Raw genomic sequence first — 19312 nt, 5'->3', positions numbered from 1 at the left:
TGAAAGCAAAGTGTGACTTTGGCTTTGAAACAGTGGTTTGCATACTTGACTCACTAGAACTTTTTGCAAAGTCTTAAAAATCTTCTCTCCTTCTCAAACTTTAATTCACATTCATCTGGTTGTTTTCCTTCAATCCATTTCTTCCCAAACTTCACAGTTTTCTTAAGCTTTGAAAATTCAAAGAATTCTTTGGGCAGATTTTTTCTTCTTCTTCTTCTTCTTCTTCTAGGTGGTCTTTATTTACTGCTGTCTGATTTGTAAATATAGTATTCAATGCTATTTGCTTTTTCATGGTTGTCTCATGAATCCTTTTTATGATCGCCGTACCACTCAGCTTTTACTGTGACTTCTATTGCTGCAACGAAATAGATTTCTGAGAAGGTATTAAATTCAATTTAATGACACGGTGGCCTTCTAGACATTTATATGCTGTGCATGGTGTGGAGTAGCCACTGAACATAGCTTGGATTTCTTCTACTTTCTAGAGTGCTGGAGGTGCTCGTGGAGATGAAGAAAGAGGAAACAACATCAAAGATGGACGATTATGAAGTTTTAGAGCAGATTGGGAGAGGAACATTTGGAACTGCTTTTCTAGTCCTTCACAAAATTGAGAGAAAGAAGTAAGAAATTTCACTTTTAGAACTTCTCTTCCTTGTGTTCTGGATTTTTTTGGCAGATTCTGTACTTAAAAAAGCATATAACTCTTACTAGTCTTTAACAAAAACTTTACACAGGAGTTCATAAGAAAAATTGATGTCTTTGATGATGATTAGGAATCAGGATGCCTAAGACTATTCCTTTGGTTTCTTTTATTTATTTTGTGGGTAATTAGGCCAAACATCTTTTATTTCATCCATATTTCTCTCATAATCACTGATCAAACATGTCTTGACCACAAAAGTGCCATTCCTAATAACATCTGTACTAGTATATGTTAATTATAATTCCACAGTTGCTTTTCTTTTTGGTGTTTATACATTTTCATTATTGTATCGGTAATTTTAGGTATGTCTTAAAGAAGATTCGTCTGGCTAAACAAACAGAGAAATTCAAGCGTACAGCACATCAAGAGGTTATTATCCTTTTGAATACTCTGCATACTATTTAAATTTTTTGGTTGTGCTGTTTACCCTTTAATTAATAATGCTTTAGTTTTGGTTTTTGGCAAAATTATTCTAATATTTTGCTATATTTATGCATAAACTATGTCACTATTGTTAAGTATATACAGTGGCGGAGCCATGATTTGAGTTGAGGGGGGCAACATAAGTATATGATATACGCACACCATGTGAATATATAATATTGGAAACCAATTTTGAAATTATTCATTTGGATACTAAGTGATATTTTAATGCAATTATGTAAAACATCTTCACATTATCCCATCATACATCCCATTATACAACCTATATAGTATATACCCCTACATCATACATCCTGGCTCTCTATAATCATTAGTGCCATTAAAACTAGCTCATAGTTTTATTACTAAGTGCCATGTTCTAACATATATTTATAATATAACATTGTTCCCAATGGTTATTCTATCTCTCACATTTTTAGCATGTTTATGCCAATGCTTTCTCTGAGAAAAAAGAAAAACGGAAATTGTGCAATCAAAATCTACAAAAAAAAAAAAAATTCATTTTGCATGTGAACATATGGAAGGCAAATAAACTATTCTACCTCTTGGAAATTTTCCTACTAAATTCCTTCTTCCATCCAAATTTCATTGACTGAAGTAGTTTCCTTTAGAGGACAGATGTAATGAAAGTTACTTCTTGATCTTTTAAGTTTGGCCAAGAAAAAAATTATTCTATGATTTCAAAGATGGTAAAGCTTCTTGGTCTTGCACCAGAAACTTGGATTGTGTAGCTCACATCAGAGGTTGAGGGGGTTTAAGGGAGGGGGAGGGCAGTGGAAAAAGGTAAATAGCATGCAGTAAAATTAGGCCCATAATTTTAGTGGAAAAGTTTTCCTAATTTGGAGGGGCTCCATTTTTCTGGTTAAAGGGACAGAGGTATGAGCTTATAGAATAGATCCTGTTCAACTATGTTCAAGATTCAATCCTTTCTATTTGACATGAAATTACCACAGAATGTTTTGTTTGTAAGAAAAATTAATTAATATTTAAAAGTAAAATCGTTTTTCATATTTCCAATTAACAAATGTAGAGCACTGATTATGTGCAATACTGCATATCCAACAAATATAAGCAGACCACAGAAAAGATCTGCTTGCTTACTATATCTAAGATACATAAAAGAAAATTGTGTAACTTTTAATCTCTGATCCTGCTGCAGATGGAGATGATATCAAAGCTAAATAACCCATATATTGTGGAGTACAAAGATGCATGGGTGGAAAAGGTAATCTATCAACAATGTGTTACTTCTATGATTTTCCCCCATGATCAGAAAACAGATTATATTTGTTCATGTCATTTGCTTGAGTCTAAAAAAACCTTATAATTGGAAAATCATGACCTGAAAGACCCTGGATTTAATTTTGATATTGGTTCTTATGGTTTGTGAGTTACAGGAAAGCTATGCATGCATTGTGACAAGTTACTGTGAGGGAGGGGATATGTAAGTATAACTTATTGAAACCTAAAATTAGTATACCAGGTATCTAATTGCTGGATCCTAAGAAAGTTGAGGACCATTGCCCATTGGTGATTGAAATCTGACATGGCATTTGCTTTTATCCCAGCATATTGCCTTGTTTTATGAACTCCTTTTTCCTGATAATATAAAGCATAGCCAATGCAGGAACAAAAGATTCTTTTTCAAACTTTCTACTCATAGAGGCCTGTATACTTACTTTTCTATGACTTTCTAATTCTGATCATACAGGGCTGAGATGATAAAAAAAGCTAGGGGAACATGTCTTCCTGAAGAGGTAGGGAACATAAAAGATCTACATGAAATGGAAGTCCATTTGTATAATTACATATGATAACTTGCACCTGATGCACACAATATTCTACATTTTTATCCAGAAGCTCTGTAAATGGCTGACCCAGCTGTTGGTAGCGGTGAACTACCTCCACTCCAATCGTGTTATTCATAGGGATTTAAAGGTACGAGCCTCTAGCTACTATCAGTTATTAAGACCAGAATGTCTTCCTGCCATATCTAACTTTATCATCTACCTTCAGTGCTCCAACATATTCCTTACAAAAAACAAAGACATCAGGCTAGGTGAGAAGGCAAAGACAAGAATCTTTTATATACAAGATTTTTTTTTTTTTTTCATTTGTCTTTGAACAATACTGATCTCACATTATATTTACAGGTGACTTTGGACTTGCAAAACTGCTTGACAAAGATGACCTTGCTTCCTCGGTAATGGCTGATTTTCTTCTTTGATTCCCAATGGTATTGGTGCATTGGCTGCAATCTTTGATATTAACTTAATATTCATATTGCACTTATAATTATAATTTCTGCATCACAAGAGGGAAAATGTTATAATGGAATGATATTTGTCTGACAGGAGATTGACAGAAAAAGTTAGAATTGATTTAATTAAAATGGTTCCAGGTTTTGAGCAACTCCTATTAGAGCCCACATCAAGGTAGATAATGGATAGAGATGACTATAATATTCGAAGCCATCTACTTTACACAAGCACCTCTCACTTTTGAGTTTTGAGGCACCACATGAGGATACAATTACATTGCTTTGAGTTTTGGAGGACACTTGAAATGAGATTATTCTGTTCTTCCAAGTAGCCCAGTAGCATAAGAACACTTTATTAGATTCAATTGAGAGCTTAACAGATTGAATTATGAGTTCAAGAAGTCAACAATAACAGCATACATACTATATAATTGTGGCTAGCCATTTACATTGAGTTCTTTGTGGCTTTCAAGAAATAGGCTTTAATTCTCCTCACACTGTAGCAGTCACCACCGACTCTACAACATTAGGCCGGCAGTAAAATCTGTCAAATGTTTTGCATGTGTGACTACAACTAAGGTATGGAGAAATTGTGAAGAATGCTAATAACGTGGGAGGCTAAGTTCTGATAAGTAAAGAGCTTCTTTCTTTGACTTTTCTTTCTCCATGATTTCAACAATTGCAACTTTGTAGAATAGCTTTTAGGTGAAAGCATTTATACTTTGTCTTCTTGTCTCTTTTGTAATCTTTATATAAAGATAGCTACCGAATGTATAATGTATCAGATAGAAATATTGTATTCAAGAAGTAATATAGCTAGAAGTGTGTTGTAGTCAATAAGTGTTGTTTCTACAAAGAGTAGAATTCAACAAGTGTAAGGGAAATAGCAAGAGAGAAATAGTGAGTGGTGTGTGTAGCAAAGTGTGTGTAGTGTATTTAGCATCAATAAAAGCTTCTATTTTATTGATAACTCCTTTGTTTATTTTATTTGAGTGTGGTGAGATTTACCACAAAGTATTTGACAGAGTAGAAGTAATATAGCTAGAAGTGTGTTGTAGTCCATATGTGTTGTTCCTACAAAGAGTAGAATTCAACAAGTGTAAGGGAAATAGCAAGAGAGAAATAGTGAGTGGCGTGTGTAGCAAAGTGTGTGTAGTGTATTAAGCGTCAATAAAAGCTTCTATTTTATTGACAACTCCTTTCTGTATTTTATTGAGTGTGGTGAAATTTATCACAAAGTATTTGACAAAATACTTTTCCTTTTGAGTGTAAAATTTATTTTGACAAAGCTTCCACAACGGCAAATCTCTACACACACAAAAGTCCAGGCATTTGCAAACTTACAATAGTCAAATGTAGAAAAGCACCACATTGCAGAACTTCTTTAAGAGGTGTTTTTAGCTATATTTGGAAGAATGAGAACCTCTTTCTGTACTAACTAATGATTCTCTTCTTACCCTAAAAACTGTTTTCAATTAGTTAATTTCTTAAATTAAAAGTTCTAGATGAAATCTGACTGCTAATCCCTAACCAATGTATTGTACTACATATATATGTAGGTTGTTGGAACTCCCATCTACATGTGTCCAGAGCTTCTCGCAGATATACCCTATGGATACAAATCGGATATATGGTCATTAGGTTATAAATATCTGTTGACATTATTTTCTGGTCATGGATGACAACACGGTAATATTTCAATCCTAGAAATAACATTTGCTAATGTGACAGGTTGCTGCATGTTCGAGATAGCTGCACATCAACCTGCTTTTAAAGCTCCTGTAAGTGTTGGCTTGACCTGTAATTATCAACTTTATAAGTGATGGGGTAGAATCCTGAGCTATATTTTTCAATTGCTTCCAAATAAGAGTATTGCCAATTTTATGAAACAGGATATGGCTGGACTTATTAACAAAATAAAACGATCAATTATGTCACCACTTCCAATTGTGTATTCTTCTACATTGTAAGTGAATTTTAGGATTTTTTTTTTCTGCAAGCACTCAGTATATATGACACAAAATGATTGAGTCTACAAGCATAGACATACAGCAAAGAGAATTCTACAACTAAAATTGGATGAAATTTGGACTGCAGGAAACAATTAATCAAGAGCATGCTAAGAAAGAACCCAGAACACAGACCAACAGTGAGTTCAAATGGCCAAACTCTATGTGTTACCTTTCTGAAAGCAATGAATTGACCTGATACTTTCATGTTACTGCATTTTAGGCAGCAGAGCTGTTGAGGCATCCGCATCTACAACCATACCTTGCTCAATGCCACAATATATCTCCTGTTTTTCTACCAGTGAAGTCTGAACTCAGCAGCCAAATTAGACCAAAAGGAACCCAAATGTCTAACAAATTTAGTATTGGAAAAGACACCCAGGGTAGAAAGGCAAAGTCACCAATAAGTGTTCAGGTAGGAAATGCACATGCATTCAGTAATGCACCAGCATATGAAACCCACCCCTCTGGCTTTGTTGAAACTAAAGTTGAGACAAGAATAGTTGAGACTACTAGCTGTTCTGAGATAACAGCTAAAGCAGAAAAGGCTTTTGGAGTAATCTCCAATTCTGTTGAACTAATTGGAAATGACAGCTCAGAATCTGCCTGGATGCATATGGCTACAGATTATCCAGAAAACAGGAAACAAGAATTGGCCTCTAAGCACTCACCGACGATGCAGGAGGAACAGTTAGTTGTCATAAAAGCTGATATAATGGGTGGTAGTGGTAGTGATAAAGATCATAAGAAAATGGCAACATCGACGTATGCATATCAAGCTGCCAGTGGTTGCCTTTCAGGTTCAGAATCAGAGAAAATTAACAAATATGTTAGTGGTGTGGTGCCAAGTTTACATGCTACAATAAATCCAAATTCATATCTGATAGATGCTCTTGAGGGAAATGCATCTTTAGTGAGTAAAGTCGCAGTTCCATGTGAGAATGAATTTGACGTAAATGACAAAAGCCTTATCTCTTGTAAGAAAACAGTGAAAGAAGATATATACGAATCAAATGGAGATGCTAGTGACATATCATCAATGAGTAAGCTGACTTTGGTTCAAGGTGATGAAACAAGGATTGAGTTGAATCCACAAAGCCATCAAAGAGCGGAAGCTCTAGAATCGCTACTAGAGATTTGTTCAAATTTACTTAAGCAGGAAAAATTTGACGAACTTGCAGGCCTGCTAAGACCATTTGGTGAAGAATTTGTGTCATCTAGAGAAACAGCAATTTGGTTGACACAGAGCCTAAAGAATCTTCGCAAAACTGGCAATGGAGCCTAGCACATTCTTCATTTGTAGTGCCATTAAATAGACAAAAGGTTCAAAAAGAGTCCATATAAAATTTAATTTAAATAGTTAGTTATGCCTTGTGTTGCTATTCTGCCAGTTCTGTCCGTTGACTTGGCATTGTTGTAAGTGATTATTTGTAAACTGTGATGAGAAAAAGAAAGCCTTAGCCAAAGGTTACACTTATTGTAAACTACATCCAAATTGTTGAAAATTTCTTATTTTGAGGAAAATGGTTCTTGCTGTCCTTCAAGTCAATTCAAAACAACAATTCTGTGAACAGTCCAATTGACCAGCTTAAACCAAGCAAGATATGTGATTTCCTAAATATTTTTGCAACATTTTTGTTCTTAAGGACAGTGGCTGCACTAACCACAAAAATCTTTGTTGGTATTGATATCATATAACACCTTTGTCCTTACCTATTCTTTTCATTCATATTTCTCATCCTTTCCATCATATGAGAATGTAATATTGATCTTTAGTATGGAGGTCTCATGGATCAATCCATGAGGCCCAATGCATCTTAGTTTAAGCCTACTATGCGTGCAGATCATTATCATACTAGACACTATCCTAACTGAGATGACAAAGCTCCTTATTCCTCCCATCCAAAATCTTCATGACTTTCCAAGCCATTTGGTGTCTTGATCCTTAACCCAAAATATGACCGAATTGATAACTTATACTATAGGAGATAATCCAAGCCCAAGGGTTGAATTTCAGTGTATTTGAGTTTGGGTTCTATGCTGTGTGATGCTTATTGAAGAAGATATTCAAGCCCAAAAAATTTCACTCAAGCAAAACCAAACTCGTTTGAGCAAAAATCTTTTATTCAACATCAATAAACTTTACCAGTTGAGCTAACTAGAATTCACAACAATGTACTAAAATCTAATAAATAAAATAAATTTTATACATTTACAAAACTATGCTTAAATAATTATATTTCTCAAAAAGTTCCATTTCACTTCAATATTCTAGAAAAAAAAAAAGAAAAAAAAGAGGAGAAATTAGCTGGTGAAAATTTCAGTATTCAAAGTAAAATGGTGGAGTTTCAAGTCAAGTCTCCATTGGTCCCCCTTCACCTTCCGCCACGTGTCAACAACTAGAAAAATAAAGTTCTGTCATTGCGGTTAAGTCACGCTTGCTCTGACAAACTCGTTTGATCCCATTTTCCAATCCCCTACTTCTCAGTAGTATGTTCTCCTTAGCTTCATCACCGTCAGATCAGCCCAATCTCTCATATCCACGGTTCATATGAGAACCAGATAGTGGTGCTCATACAACGCTACAAAGCACCTGAACATAACCCCAAAAATAGCCGTTGGTGGGAGCCACTGTAAGGCTGACACGTCAACTTTCTTCGCGGGTCCCACACGACTCAAAAATAACAGACGTTACACCAAAAAGCAAAAACTAAAACTTAAAACTAAAATTAAAATTAAAATTTTAAAAAATAAAAGAGTAAAAAAACAACCTTAGCCACGCCTATAAAAAGAACCGAGCTTTTATTACATTATTATTCGACAACATAAACTAAAAATCTCTGTTTGTGTCTGAGAGAGAGATAGAGTGTGTTTTGTGAGGAAAATGGCGCACGTTAGCATTTGCAGAGGTGTGTTCTTCATAGCCCTAGTGGTGTCAGTGTCAATTATCTCAGTGGCGGCGAAAACTAGCGAGCTCGCACCGTTGCCGGCGATGGACGTCGGAGCTGGAATTCCGGTGCCATATTCCGGTGCCTTTGTTTGTGCTTCATTGTTGATTTCTCTCATTATCCTTCTCTGGCACTAGATTTTCTGAGTGCTTCGAAACTGAGATATTATCATATAATATACTCTCTCTTTTTTCTTTTCTTTTTTACTTTTTTTCAATTTTGGAGTGTTCAGTGTATGTGAGGTGGTGCTTATAAATATTGCTTGTATTGTATATCTACTCTGTATATTCTTTTTGCCCTTAATATTGGTTAGGGGTGTGATTATATATATGCTTCGTGTTAATAATAAGTAATAATGCTTGTGTTTGGTTCCTTTATGAATTGAGTTGATTGACTATTTTTGTGTATTTTGTTCCTTGTCACTCACGTAATATAATGTGCGTTTTGTTGTATAATATTTGATTAATTTTTCTCAAATCTATAATTTAAAAGTGAAAGTGATTCATATTGTTATCAAAACATGCTCAATGCATCAAGCAATATATTACTGGGATTGAAAAGAGCCATTATTTTTTAGGACACGCTCTCTTTAACAATGTAATTTCCAGATTTTCTATTAAATTATAAAAATAAAAAAAAATAAAAAAAAGTGATTCATATTGCTTTTATTAATGAATTTCCAGTCTTTCTATCCTAAGGGCTTTGCTTCTCCTTCTGCTTCCTCATACTATTAACAGTTTCAAAAAGAGAGTTTAGATTGTGTGCATGGTTCGGTGGTTGCCCCTCTCTGAGCCCAATGATTTCTATCAACCTGCCCCTCAAATCAACCGCCCATTCCTTCTCTTCCAAACCCAAAACCCAAAAAAGAAAAAGAAAAAGAAAAAAATCGTGATGCCTAGGATCTAGAGCTGGGTTTGTTAAAGAGAATGAATAGGTATGAATAAGACTCTGGTAGACTGCGCTTTCCCACTATACAAGCCAACACTATCTTGAAATAAAATCTTGCCATTTTTTTTTTTTCTCAAAAAAAAGAAGAAGAAGTGACAATGATATATTTGAAATTAAAAGAATCATTATCAATAAGGGTCTCAATAAGTCTATGAATTAGTGACCAAATATTTCCTCCCCTTTTCCTTTGAAAGAACTGTTATTTCACATTTACAAAGTATGAGCATCAGGTGTGTAGTGGTGGTGTGTATGAAGTGTAGAAATTAGGACCCGTTTGATAATATTGTTCAAGTAATATTATTTACATTTTTTAAAAATACGTGTAGATAAAAAAAATATATAAAAAAATATATAATATTATTTAAACACTGAAAACTATTTTTAAAATACTCTATCCAACAGCCCCTAGAAATGTGAGACAATCAAGGTCCTATTGTTTTTACTTTTTAGATTCTGGTGGACCCAAACGAGGTGCAATGTGAGTGAAATTTTTTTGGGCAAAAAATTTGGTGCCTGTAGCGGTATTGGGTTTTAAAAAGCCTATAGTTGGGTTTCAAAGAGCCTATGGACAGAATTTTTTACCCAAAACTTTAAACTCCTTTCCTTTTGTGTTGTGATGGGCCCAACTGAGGTGTTTTTTTTTTTTAAAGGTAAACTGTAGGTGTTTTGGCAAGTGAAAAAGTTGATACCTTAGTAAAATACTAGAATTGGGTTTCAACAAGTTTATAGACAGCCAAATTCTTTACCCAAAATTTCGCACATTCCCTTTTCCTTTTGTGATGTGGTGGGCCTGGTGTTCCAGGTGAGGTGCCATCTGAATTAGTGTAGAATATTAAACTAATTGATTAATGTGACAAGGACACGTTTGAAATTAATATAACGTTGAAGAGTCAAGAGATGGTTATGTCGTATAAAATGGATTACAGGTACATACGATTTTTGTAAAAGCATTGCTCTTTCTCGGGGACATGTTAGAGCATGGACATTGGTGTGAAGTCATAAATTTAGCAATTTAACAATACAAAAAATTACTTTATTTATTTTATCATCTCACTTTATAAAATACTCAATATCAGTGGTTCTATTTTTTTATCTTTTCATTTAAATATTATTTCTTTATGAATTTTTTTATTATTTTTTCTCCACCTCACTTTACCTATCTCACCCTCTCTCATCTAAAGATTTTAAAGGATAACTAGCAAACCCAAAACCCCAACCACCTCCATTGCCACCCACAACCCACAGCCACTTCCACTGCCCATCGGCCATCGTTATCACAACCTAAATCCACCAAATTTACAACAAAATCATCACAGAAACCAACCAAGATCACACATAAAAACAACCAAAATTCAACAAACTCATAAATCCTCCAACCAAAAAACCCAGTGAAACAATTGAAAGTGAAAGATTTAAAAAATCACCACCCCCATAAACCTCCACCACCACCAAGGACACCAAGACCACCACATAACATCCAAAACCAAACCCACCACATCAACACCACAAAATCCATCCCATAACCAAAAAGCATCGCCTAAAATCATTCTAAACCTAGCCACAACACCACTGCCACAACCAACAATAATCGCAACTCTTACCCACAACCACAACAAAAGACCCACAAAGCTAAGCCACCTACTGACCCACGCAACTACCATCAGCATCAATGCCAAGCCAAACCAGGCTCCAACCCAACCGATCCCAACCACCAACACAAACCAACGAACACAAACACAGCCCGATCCCGACCACAAACACCGTTGCCGATCTCAACCACAAACACAACCCAAACCCACAATCTGATCTTGACCCACACCAACACCAAAATACCCAGCAAGGATTGGAATTGATTCTGAGGAAGGAACCATGTGGTGGGTGCGTGAGTACCATGGAGGCAGTGATGAGAGCTTCGGCCACAACCATGGAGGCTAGTTGAGAGAGAGAGAGAGAGGTAATAAAAAAAGGTTTTTATTTTTAGCTTCTAGCTACAGTAAACTGGTTTTAATACTAGTTTACTATAGCTATGTTGCTAAAATTTTAACTATACCACCACTGATGTGGCATGTTTTTTGGTATTTGTGGTGCTAAAAATAGCAATTTGGCTTTTTAGCGCCATCAATACTAATGCTCTTATACATGAATAGCTTCTGCCATTTTCATATTCAAATTATATTATCTTCATTTTCCTTCAAAGTAAAAACTATCATATATAACTAATTCTAATAATATCTTTGTGACATTAATAATTAATGAATAACTAACATATTATTGTTTTAAACACCAGTCATGCCTTCAATATAGAAGAAAAAATAATTATGAGGTGATACCCCAACCAACAACAACAAATCCTTAGTCCCAAATAACATATTATTCAAACACGTTCTAATCTGCTACAAAACTCAAATCAGAGAAAGCCGTGTGAGAGACAAAATTTTCGTAACCTTTTTAACTGATTAATTATGAGGTGTAAAAAAATTATTTTATTTTATTTTATTTTTTATCACTAATTCATTGAAACAGAAAATGGAGTAGGACTTAGGGGTACCGCATAGAAACAAGGTACTAACCAAAACAGCATGAGCTTTGTTTATTTGTTATTTGCTGAAAGTATAATAGAAAAGAAGGGAGCAAAGCTTACTTGGGGTGGGCTTAACCAATATAAGCTGAGAGGCTGGTTTTTTTTGGACTTTCCAAACACACTACTTTTTGGCATACCTGTATAGTGATTTACCCACATCAAAATAGGTCTTTTTCCCCTCATTTTTTTTATAGTAATTTCAGCAAATAAGCAAAGCTCAGGGACCAATGAGGATTTCTCACATAATTTACAAAGAACAAAATCATCACCTGCAATGAATCACACCTGTATCATTCACATATATCTACGGATTACAGTGCATCTTTCAGCAATGCAAATGGTTGGAACCACAACGATGCAACATTAGACATTCATCTATGACATTGACAATTAAACATTCTCCACAATGTAATTGAAAAATATGTTGTATTTCAAAAATCTAACCCAACTCACTCCAAAGTATACTTTCTTCCAAGCAACTTATATTCACTGCAAATACTGGGCACATTTCAATCAAAATATAGTTTTAGAAACTGTTTTACACGAACAAGAATATGTTAGAAGCCATTTCGGCCTAGCTTTGCAGTACCCGTAAGCCTAATTAACTAAAGACCACTCAGGCTCTTCTGGCGACAAAGGTTTTGACCTAGCTTGATCAAAGTTTTATACCAGGCAAACCTAGACGAAGAATTAATTGACTGAGATTATACTACCAATTCATATCTCTAATGAAATGGGTGCAGCATCAGCTCCTCATGCCAGCAGAGCTTAGAGGTAGATGCATATGGTTTCAGCACATTTTCAATGAAGAAAACAGTAAAGGCCAATAAACCCTTGATATTTGCATATGAAATAAAATTATCAATACCTTTGCCATGACAAAGAAAAATGGGCAATGATGCAGCATGCCTTGCAGCATCATCAACCCTGGCAGAACAAGGAAGCCAACCACTTAGACCAACAACTGCACTAGGACGATGTTGGATCAATGGAATACCAACTGTGATGGTTGAGAATAAGACTTGGACATGCATCAGCTCCTCAATGATTGTCATGAAGCAAGCCAGGCACACCAAAGTAAGATAGTCACCCAACAGTGCCTTTTTTTAGCTAGAATCTGAGGCATTTCAAGAGTTGGACGTGCATCTATTTAAGCTTCAGCAAACTGAAAGCTTTTGTATGCAGCAAGGACTGTTAAGAAGTATGGAAACATGTTTGATTGTTTTCCTCCTCTCTGTCTTCTCCCTACAGTCCACGCAACCGATAAAAGAAGTATCCTATACTCTAAATCATGGAACACATATCAAGGACTTGAAAATTGTAGCAACACCTAAAAAACTGAATATGGCATTGTGTTAGAAAAGAGTGCTATCAACAGTGTGCAATGGCCACAAGGGTACAACATAGAGGTCCTCATAAGATAGATTCTTCTTGAATACTCTTAGATTATGGACCAACATGGTACCAATCCTGTTACCAGTTCTGACATACTTAGCAAAATTGCTTGCCAACCTCCATTCAGCAAAATCTTGCTTTGTATTAGAAGAGATGCTACCCAACTTGTGCAAATGGCCGCAAGAATACAAAAAAGAGGTCCTCATAAATTAGGTTCTTCTTGAATACTCTTAGATTATGGACCAACATGGCACCAATCCTGTTATCTGTTCCATCATACCTAGCAAAATTGCTTGCTAACCTCCACATTTAGAAAGATCTTGCTTTCCCAAGCTTATATGTAACTTCATTTTCTTGGCAATCATTGTGTCAAAAAACATGATCCACGATGGACACTCGTATTCATGTTGTGGTCTTGTTACTCAAACCATATACAAATAACATTTACTTAAACTATACCAAACACTTATCTGCACTAAACCATAAAAAATGCAGATATACCACCTTAATGCCATCAAAACACCCCACTATCAACTCGCTGGACTTTGCGCACTTTGTGTCAAATCTTCATGCAACTCTACTTCCCTTCTAAAAATTGCAAGTCAGAGACATAAGACTTGCAGTAAATTCCTTGCCTGATTTCTGAAAACAAATAAGTTGTTTTTTTTTTTTTCAATAAATTGAGAGAAATCTTGTTATTAAAGGAAATAGCACACTGTACACATCTCTCAATCATAAAATGGATACACATACATAAGAGCACCTCCAACAGATAAGAATTTCACCCAATTTTTGGCTTTAAAAGCTACTTTTCTATTTTTGCTAGCCACCTCTTCAAATACGCCCCCAAACTCTATTTCTTTTCTAATCCATTTACATATTCTTTTTTTTTTTTTCTTTTTTTGATGCATGCTTGGCCAAGCCAAAAACCAAATCAACACCCAACCCTACCACACAGCCTCCGTGAAGCACCTCAGGCCACCACACATGAGCTCAAAGACCATCCAAACCACCAGTCATCAAACCCTCAACCCAATTACAATAACAAATAAACAACTTCGTGCAAAATCCACACCACCAGCAAAATCAAATCCCATTGGCCGAACCACAAGCAACCACCCATTCCAAATGAAGTCCCTTTGGCTGAATCTCCATTAGCAATCACCCACCCTAATCTCTTCAAAAATCCACCCACTCTAATCATCTTCCTCATTAGGGTTTCCACAAAAATATGTATGCCTCCATAAAGCCTCAGCACTAGGTGGAGGGTGGACTGCTGAATGTTGTAATCTACAAGGGTACTGCTGTCCTCCAAATGCCTTTCTTGTCCTGGATCTTGGCCTTGATATTATCAATCTTATGAGTCATTATAGAAACGGTTTGCTCCTTTACTAGTCTAAAAGCATATAGTGCAATGATTTCACCAGAGCATATAGAAAAGATCATAACACTAAAGACATTAATGAGGTTTCTCAAGGCAAAGAATAAAATGCTAGCATACATTTTTCTAGAGGTAGATAGACGTATTAACCATCCACTGCTTCGGGATTATTGCAATGTATTAACCATCATCCACCACAAATGACATCATATTAGAAGGCAGTAAGAAGGAGCATGGCAAACTATTAAAGAAAAATAAACAAACAAACATGGGAATTACTAGCATAAAATGCAAGAAGATGACTTGAATCCAACAATGAATATCCCAATAATAGCTGCACCTGGGATCAAACAATGTCTCACAGGGATCTAAACATTGAAATTGAAATAAAGCAAACCAATTTAAGAATAAAAACAAAGAGTTATATCTGATAGATCTTAAACTGACAATAATAATTAACACTTGAATTTATTCATTACTCATTAGTCACTGTGGACAGAATTCTTATTTCCTAATTGAATTTATTCATTAGTCAATCAAAGTGCTAATACCTTATCACCGCCAAAGAATGTGGTATTACAACAACAAAATTGAAGTCTTCAAAAGCCTCAATTGATCAAAACCCTCTCTTTTTCTCTCTCTCAACATAAATCAAGTACCCCTTCACCTAAAAATCAACCAAATACAACCTCCACCTATTGAATTAACCAAAACCCATTACCCCATTTCAACTATACTCTTAACTATCCAACACAAAAAAATATCAAAGACCCATAAAAAAAGATCAAATTTTGAACCATACCCATTTCTCTACGACCCTTTAGTTTCCACCTGAGCAGCCACCACAACTTCCTCCCCTCTCTCCAACTTCTTCTTATTCTTCTCTATCTGCGCCGCCACTTCCTGAGGCATATACTTCTCATCATGCTTAGCCAAAACCTCAGTGGCCGAGAAATAACACTCCCCACTCCTCGCCTTCTTCGCCACACTCCTAACCGAAACGACCTCGTTCTTAATCTCATCCGTAAACGGCTTCACAAACCCTTCAACGACAACAGAGTGACCCTCGCGAAACAAGTCCGGCAAAGAACCTCTGTACTTGACGAGGATGTCGGTGACGAGGTCGGTGATGACGAATTCCATGTCGGGAGACGAAGGTGGGTGTGCCACCGAGCCTTCGAGGACCAAGCCACCGAGTCGGAACTTGGATTTCGATGGGTTCGAGGCGTACTTTTCGAGAGCATCGGTTGGGGTAACGTAGAAGACGAGCTGGTCTTGGAAGCCGTTGAGGACTATCACGATGAAACCGGCGATGCAGCTGAAGGTGAGAGCGTAGGTCCAGAGGCGGCGAGTTTGGAGCTGACGGGCTCGAGCTCCGATGTCGATGGGTTTGGGCTTTGTGGGGTGGCGGCGGGAGGTGGAGAGGAAGCGGAGGAGATTTGGGGTGAGGGGAATGGACGGTGGGGATGGGGATTTGATTGGAGAGAGGAGGAGAGGGGTGGCGCTGCGGAGGAGGTGGTGGTGGTGTAGATGGGATCGGAGGCGGAGAGAGAGACGTGCGGTGGCCATTGCTTTTTTGGGGTTTAGAGTTTTGAGGGGTTTTGGAGTTTTTGGGAATTTGGGAAGTATTGTGGGACAAGCAATTGACTCGATTGAGATCGAGACAGAGAGAGATTTGTCAAGTCAGCTTCGTCTACCGGAGGATAGTTGTCATTCGAGAAAACACGTGTATTTTGTCAAGATTTTGACTTATTTTTTAGCTTTTAAAAAATATATATATATATAATTGAGATTAAAAAAAAAAAAAAAAAAAGCAATAAGCGTGGGTTTGGCATGGATTATTTTTGCCAACTTATTTTACTGTTTAGTTTATTTTTACTACTATTTATAAGTTCCATTATATTTTATGGTACTGTTCATAGGTTCCACTGTATTATTTCAATTAATTTTTACCTTTATCTACAGTATTTTTAACAAAAAATTTTCAGTTTTAACAAAATAAGCAGATCCCAAACAGACCCTAGCTAGTTTGTGAATGAGATTAATTTTTAAAATTTAAAGTAATCATTTTTAGTTGGGTATATACTGTGGACACCATAAATATGATTAGAGGCAGCCCAACAAACTTTGAGGCCTAAGGTGATATATTTAAATGGTGCATTTTTTATATTATTTAAATAATATTTAACTAGATTTTAATATCATCATTTTTTTATAATAAATATATATATATATATATATTTTTTTTTTAATCTTGTAATATGCTTCTATTTTTTGTTGAAGAAATGCTAAAGCTATATATAAAAAAAAATAAATAAATAAATAAAAATTACTAGCAAAAACTTACAAAAGATATAGTAATGAATGTGATTAGTGACACTTCAAGAAGATAAATAAACAATTATCTAAATGAATGATGTTAGGAATATTATAAATTTTACAACATGAGGCATATAAAAATGTATCACTAATTACAAAAAGTAATTGTGGGGACTATGACCCAAAATAAGGTATTGGGCATTGGGCCTTGTCCGAGGACACTAACAAGTCCGAGGAGAGAAACATGACTTAGGTGATCTACTTTACAAGCCTCATCATTGGGAGACAAAGGGAAGAAAGTTCGAGGAGGAACTTCTCCTCAGACACAACAAACCCAGATCAGGTGTATATTCAAGCGGTTGAAGTACGCCCCCTGAACACGTGAAAGAGAAGAAAACTCAAAATATCTAAAGAAAGGCTGCCACCATTACATTAAATGCATTACAGCTGCTTTTCTGGTCACATTAATGTGGAAAAGACCCCTGAACAGTGTTGTTTTAACGGCCACAACTCACAAAGGACTGAAAGGGGTGTCTAATGTGATGGGTGCTCAAGTGAAGGTCCAAATGATCAATGAGTGTAAGGCCCAGATGATTAGAAAGAGCCTATATAATGTAGAGAAGCCCCCATGAAGTGGGGGGACGAGAAAAAGGAAGAGGATAATACTGTAGCATGCAAAAGAACCCTAATGTGGTGATCTGTACTCATAAATAAAATCCTAAGCCTCCTCAGACAGAGGTCCTTTGACCATAATAGCTTTTATTCTTGTCTGTTCCTCAATTCCATACAAGTCATTGCTCAACTCATCTAAATCTAGTTCTTTGACCCATACTTTACAAAATTCATTGTATTGTGCTTTTTGGAACAGGATTCCATACGGTTCGAGCTTGGGCTCCAAACTTTGTTTCTACAGTAATTTAAAAATGCATTTAGTAGATTGTTGACGTCCACAAATCATATTAATTGTCACATCAATTTGTAAAGGTTTTAAAGTAAAATTTATAATATTTATAGCATTTTCTTATCTGAATTATTTATTGTGATTAATGACACATGTTTGTAAGCCCTATGTATTTAGAGTTGTATTATCTCTAACATTATTCAATTTTTTGAGATTTCTTAAAAATAGAGAAAAAAATGTAAAACTAATTCCTTTTCCTATATCTCAAAAAAAAAAAAAAAAATTTCAATTTTTATCCTAAAATTTGGGAACTTTCTCTAATAAGGGGCCCTAGACGTGGCCTAAGTGGCCTAGGCCTAGAGCCGGCCCTGAATATGAACATGCACAATAATTAATGGCCTAAGTGTGGGAATCAGAACCTATGAACTACATGCACAATAATTAATGGCCTAAAAGTGAGATTCTCGTAAGTGAATCACCTAATCTTGTCCGCAAGGACAGAGCTATGTTTGGACCAGGGGGCCTATTGCCCCCTTGGCCCAACAAGAAAAAAAGAGCACTTATATTATACATAAATTTGAATCTGGCTCATAAAAAATTAAATTTGGTCCCCAAAATGCCCTTTAAAACTATGAAAGAGCCCAAAGAACCACACAAATAAGCCCAAACAACATAAAATCAGTCCAAAGCCTGGATTTTTAAAAAAAATAAAAATTACATTTGTATGTCAGTCTCACACTCTCACTACTCTCACCATAATTCCCAACAAAATTTCAAGGAAAACAAAAACTCAAATACCCGTGAGAGGATTTTAGTTGAGTAGAGACAAAAAAGTCTATAAGAGGTCACACCACCACCATTAGAAGAGAGTGTTTGAGTAAATTGTCGCCACATGCCACTAGATCTACTAGAGGAAGTTAAGGTGGAATTTAACGTTGAGGTGAAAGATCTTTTAAAAGTAAGTTTGGTTTTTATTTTTATATATTTTTTATGTTTTGGGGTTATTCAAATTTTGATTTGGGTTGGATTATGATTTTGAGCTCTCTTCTTAATGAACGTTTGGATAGAGCTGAAATGATTTTTCAGCTACGTCTAACGTTTTTTAGTGGGTTCCATGTACTGTTCGTGGGACCCACAAGTATTTTTTTCAATAAAAACAACTTTAAAACTGGGTCTTATAGCATTATTTGTATATTTAAAAATTATTTTGTTATAATGTTTTCAGTTTTCAATTTTTAACAATAAACAGTATTCAAATAAACTCCTAGTGTGTGTGGTGATGGTGTTGTTTGAACGTTTAAAGTTTGTGCTTTTTTTTGGAGGGTTGCGCCGAAAGCAGGGAAAAAACTATGTAAATTTTTCTTTGGTAGTTTTTTTAAGAAAACTATTGGTAGTGGTAGAGTAGGTCAGTGACTCAGTGGCA

The 19312-nt window shown here is 35.7% G+C and overlaps 2 protein-coding genes across 4 annotated transcripts; one reads left to right on the top strand and one right to left on the bottom strand.

The window, feature by feature from the left end:
• Positions 1–6940, top strand: LOC126717821 (serine/threonine-protein kinase Nek6). Of its 3 annotated transcripts, none has more exons than XM_050419755.1 (14): positions 1–381; positions 486–620; positions 1006–1072; positions 2307–2372; positions 2545–2591; positions 2859–2904; positions 3008–3085; positions 3164–3206; positions 3301–3350; positions 4967–5048; positions 5139–5188; positions 5300–5373; positions 5505–5556; positions 5640–6940. In XM_050419755.1, the coding sequence occupies exons 2-14, from the start codon at positions 508–510 to the stop codon at positions 6699–6701; spliced, it is 1830 nt and encodes a 609-aa protein (XP_050275712.1). In that variant the 5' UTR covers positions 1–381; positions 486–507; the 3' UTR covers positions 6702–6940. The 3 variants fall into 3 exon arrangements, with proteins under 3 accessions (XP_050275712.1, XP_050275695.1, XP_050275705.1); XM_050419738.1 differs by having other exon boundaries at positions 2–381; positions 3005–3085; XM_050419748.1 differs by having other exon boundaries at positions 2–620; positions 3005–3085.
• Positions 6941–15118: 8178 nt separating this feature from the next.
• Positions 15119–16370, bottom strand: LOC126717813 (cytochrome c-type biogenesis protein CcmE homolog, mitochondrial). Its single transcript, XM_050419727.1, has one exon. The coding sequence runs from the start codon at positions 16236–16238 to the stop codon at positions 15480–15482; it is 759 nt and encodes a 252-aa protein (XP_050275684.1). The 5' UTR covers positions 16239–16370; the 3' UTR covers positions 15119–15479.
• Between the last annotated feature and the right edge of the window lie 2942 nt (positions 16371–19312).

This window comes from Quercus robur, chromosome 1 (genome assembly GCF_932294415.1).
Source record: "Quercus robur chromosome 1, dhQueRobu3.1, whole genome shotgun sequence".
NCBI lineage: Eukaryota > Viridiplantae > Streptophyta > Magnoliopsida > Fagales > Fagaceae > Quercus > Quercus robur.
This window is presented reverse-complemented; position numbering and strand designations above follow the sequence as displayed.